Source organism: Anarrhichthys ocellatus, unplaced genomic scaffold, assembly GCF_004355925.1.
Source record: "Anarrhichthys ocellatus isolate YVR2014 unplaced genomic scaffold, GSC_Weel_1.0 scaffold5130, whole genome shotgun sequence".
Classification (NCBI taxonomy): Eukaryota; Metazoa; Chordata; class Actinopteri; order Perciformes; family Anarhichadidae; genus Anarrhichthys; species Anarrhichthys ocellatus.
In genome coordinates, this window is record NW_022285104.1 from 1 (window position 1) to 3,727 (window position 3,727).

The 3,727-nt window shown below is 44.1% G+C and overlaps 1 protein-coding gene across 1 annotated transcript; it reads left to right on the forward strand.

The window, feature by feature from the left end:
- Positions 1-237: 237 nt before the first annotated feature.
- On the forward strand, positions 238-3,656 carry lrrc31 (leucine rich repeat containing 31; the record flags this gene model as incomplete). The annotated part of the gene is made up of 6 exons (XM_031841728.1): positions 238-435; positions 705-872; positions 1,598-1,753; positions 1,915-2,094; positions 2,632-2,799; positions 2,903-3,656. Coding segments are annotated over 6 exons (1,055 nt in total), but the record flags the coding sequence as incomplete, so codon positions are not given.
- Positions 3,657-3,727: the final 71 nt, after the last annotated feature.

Genomic DNA, 3,727 nt, shown 5'->3' on the forward strand with positions numbered 1-3,727 from the left:
TATAGATATATATATATATATATAGATATATATATATATGTATGACAATTGGTGCTTTCACAAGATATTTACACACCTGCCTCACTGTCTGCCCGTCTTCTATTGTGAACAAACAGCTGATAGTGTTGCGTCATATATTAAAGACATAACTTGTATGTGGACTAACTAACTAACTAAAACAGGGTTAGATATGACACGAATACAACTGAGCAGAGAATGAAGCCTTGTTAGGTTGAGGGTTGTGTAATGTGTGTGTGTGTGTGTGTGTGTGTGTGTGTGTGTGTGTTTCAGGCGTAGTCGAGGCGGCGGAGGGCGAGCGAGACCCCGGCTGGGGTCGAGTGTGTGTTTTCCTGCAGAAGTTGGGGAAGAAGGGCGACAGCAGCAGCCTCAGTCTGTCTCACTGCGACCTCACTGCCACTGACCTGCTGGAGTTAGGTGATTATTATATCAGTTTATTTACAAGCTTTGTTTTTCTGAAAGAATGTGCATGTTTTGTACTACAACAATACATTTAAATATATCGATGACCGGCACAGTTTAGTGTTTTTTACAGTCCCACTCTTCACTACAGCCGATTCTTACCCCATAGCAAAATAAATTGTCTTTACAAAGTTTGTTCATTCTTTAGTAAACACAGACTGAGATTAGTTCTTGATTGAGCTTTCATAAATATATATATGTTTTTGGTTCCCGGTCCTCCTCAGCGACATTGCTCCAGTTCCTCCCTCAGCTGGAGGAGGTGGACGTCTCCTGGAACGAGCTGATTGGCGGATGTCTGACAGCGTTGACCTCTCACCTCCAGCATGTGGGCGGGATCAGAGCGCTGAGGCTCTGCAGCTGCAGGCTGAGCGCCGACGACGTCGCTGCGCTGGGTGATAAATGAAGTCCAGTCAGAGCTCGTGAACGTTCTTCTACACTCAGATCCTAAATCTGATGTGACTTGACTTCAGTATAGAAATGATCAACAAAACGTAGCTCTTTAATACTTTAATACTTTAGTTTATTCATATAAGAGCGTGTCGTCTGCATACAACTGTGTCTCCACACCATCACACTCAGATGGAAGAGGAACAACAGGGGTCCTAAGATGGAACCATGTGGCACGCCCATGAAAGTGCACCAGTGGCTCATGGGATATGTAGTTTGTGAATGTGAACAAAACATGTATTTTATTTCAACCTTGATAGGCGTGTTGAATGTTTTTTTTAGCAACCGGGACATAATTTGATCACCATTTAGAGTCTGCATCAAGTGACTTACAGCAAACATTTGGTCGATTAAGCAATTAGACAAACAACTAAAAAATGAATGTGCAGCTATTCTTAGAATCAATTTATCGTTGAAGCTATTTTATCAAGAAAAGCTCTTTGTTCTCATCTTAGCGTCAGAGTTAACTAGCTACCTTTGGGTTTGTAATAAAGCAATCTAAAGATGCCGTCTTTGACTCGACATAGACTTAAAATGATTAACAATTTCAACAGGGACGTTGCTCGGGCCGTAATAACGTTAGTTGTAGTTCTGCAGTTCCAGCTGTTCGACTTCAGCTTCAAAGAAAAGAAACAAGTGGATTTTATTGCTTTCTGTTGCGTCCGTGCAGGTGAAGCTCTCGGCTGCGTTCCTCTCTTGGAGATCCTCGATTTGTCCTGGAACAGCGGCGTCGCTTTGCAAGGCCTGCTGGGTAAACTTCCCCCTCCGCTGAGGGAGCTCCACCTGGTGGCCTGCCAGCTCACTGCAGCCGATGCCACTGCACTGGGTACTGCCTTTAAACCCATGAATACTATCATAAGGAAGGACTATCTTACATTTCCCACAATGCCACGGGAGAGAACACCAACAGAACCTGAGTTCCTCTGACATCCTCCACTCTGTATATTTTGTGTGTGACCCATTCTGTCCCATGTCTGTCTCTCTCAGGAGGGATAGTGTCTGCTGTCTCCAGACTCTGTGTGCTGGACGTCTCCTGTAATCCTCAGCTCACACAGGAGGTTGATGCCGGCTTCGTGGCGTTGGCCTCCTCGCTCTCTCACGCCGTCGGCCTCGCCACGCTCAGACTACAGGCCTGCGGTCTGAGGCCGGACAGCCTCGAGGCTCTCGGTAGGAGCTGACACACTTCAATCAAACTTTATTAGTACAGCACCTTTCACGCTGGTTTGTGAAGTTCAAAGACAGGCCGAAAATACGACGGTACAAGTGAACCGAGTAAAGTTCAGCACCAGGTTTCTCTGCTTCTTACCGTTTCTACTTTATCTTATGAATCAACAGGTGTCTACAAATCTACACTACCGCACCAATTTCTGCCATTTCCTAAATGGCTGCACGAGATGTCTTCTTAGCTTCTCTCAGTGACGCTGTATATTTGACATTCATATATTTCTTCAAAGCTTCATGCAGCACATTTATATTCCACATGCTCGTATCAACTCTGCAGAATTAGATGGTATTTACACCCACAGACACCTTTTCTTTAACTTAACTTTTGCACAATTCATCCTTTTACAAACTTGGATTAAGATGAAAACGGCAGGAACATAAATGAAAACCTCTTTTGAGTTTTTTATACATTTATGTTCGATCTTGATGAAAACGAACAAGAGTGTGGTTTATTTATTCCCCCCCGTCACTGTCCGGCAGGTGGTTCGCTCCGCTGCCTCCCCTCAGTGCGAGAGTTGGACCTGTCCTGTAACAAGAGTCTGGCTGGAGGCCTGGACCGCCTCACGCTCAACCTGGCTCACCTCACACACCTGGAGAGCCTCGACCTCCACCTGTGCCGTCTCACCCGCTCCGACCTGGAGGCCCTGAGTGAGTAGATGTGTGTGTGTGAGTGTGTGTGTGTGTGGGTGTGTGACTGACACAATTGAGTGTGTGAGGTCATCTGTCACGTGACCCCCCCCGTTGTCTCCAGTCCAGGTACTTCCCTGTCTAGCAGCGCTGACGCAGCTCGACGTGTCGTCCAATAAGGAGGCAGGGGGCGTGGCCCACCAGCTGGTCGCCGCCCTCCCTCTGACACAGATGAGGCGTCTGCCGCTCAACAGCTGCAGCCTGAACCAGGACTCCTTTACTGCTCTGGGTACGCACAAATACTACTGATACTCCTAGAGCTAGTACTACAACTACTGCCAGTAGTGCTGATGCAGCTGAAGCTGGTGCTAAAACTACTATGAGTACTAATACTGCAGGGGTAGAAGTATTCAGATTGTTTACTTCAGTAAAAGTGTCAAAAGTCCTACATTTTACCTTCGTAAAAGTACAGAAGTATGAGTAGAACAATGTACTTAAAGTTTCAAAAGTACTCGTTATGCAGAAAAACAGCTTTTGATTTATAAACATGATATTATTGGATTATTTTTACTGATGCATTCATGTGTAAATCTCATTTTATTGTTGCAGTTGTTCGAGATGGAGCCAGTTTTAACAATTGTTTCATTTATAACAAATATTTTATGAGACGATCGTATGATTTGAACGGAAAACTGATTTTTAAAGTATAACTGTCAAATATCAATATTTCCTTCTGAAATGGGAGTACTCACATGATAGTACCTCTAAACTGTGCGCTTGTACAAATATAGCAAGTTACTCTCTACCACTGTACTTCTGTCAGTACTATGAAAAACTACTACTGGTACTACAGCTACTTCTGCTTTAATTGCTGCTTCTACTACAACTGCTTCTAATAATAATATGACTGTAATGTAATACACCATATTATAATCCTTTAAAAAAAAAA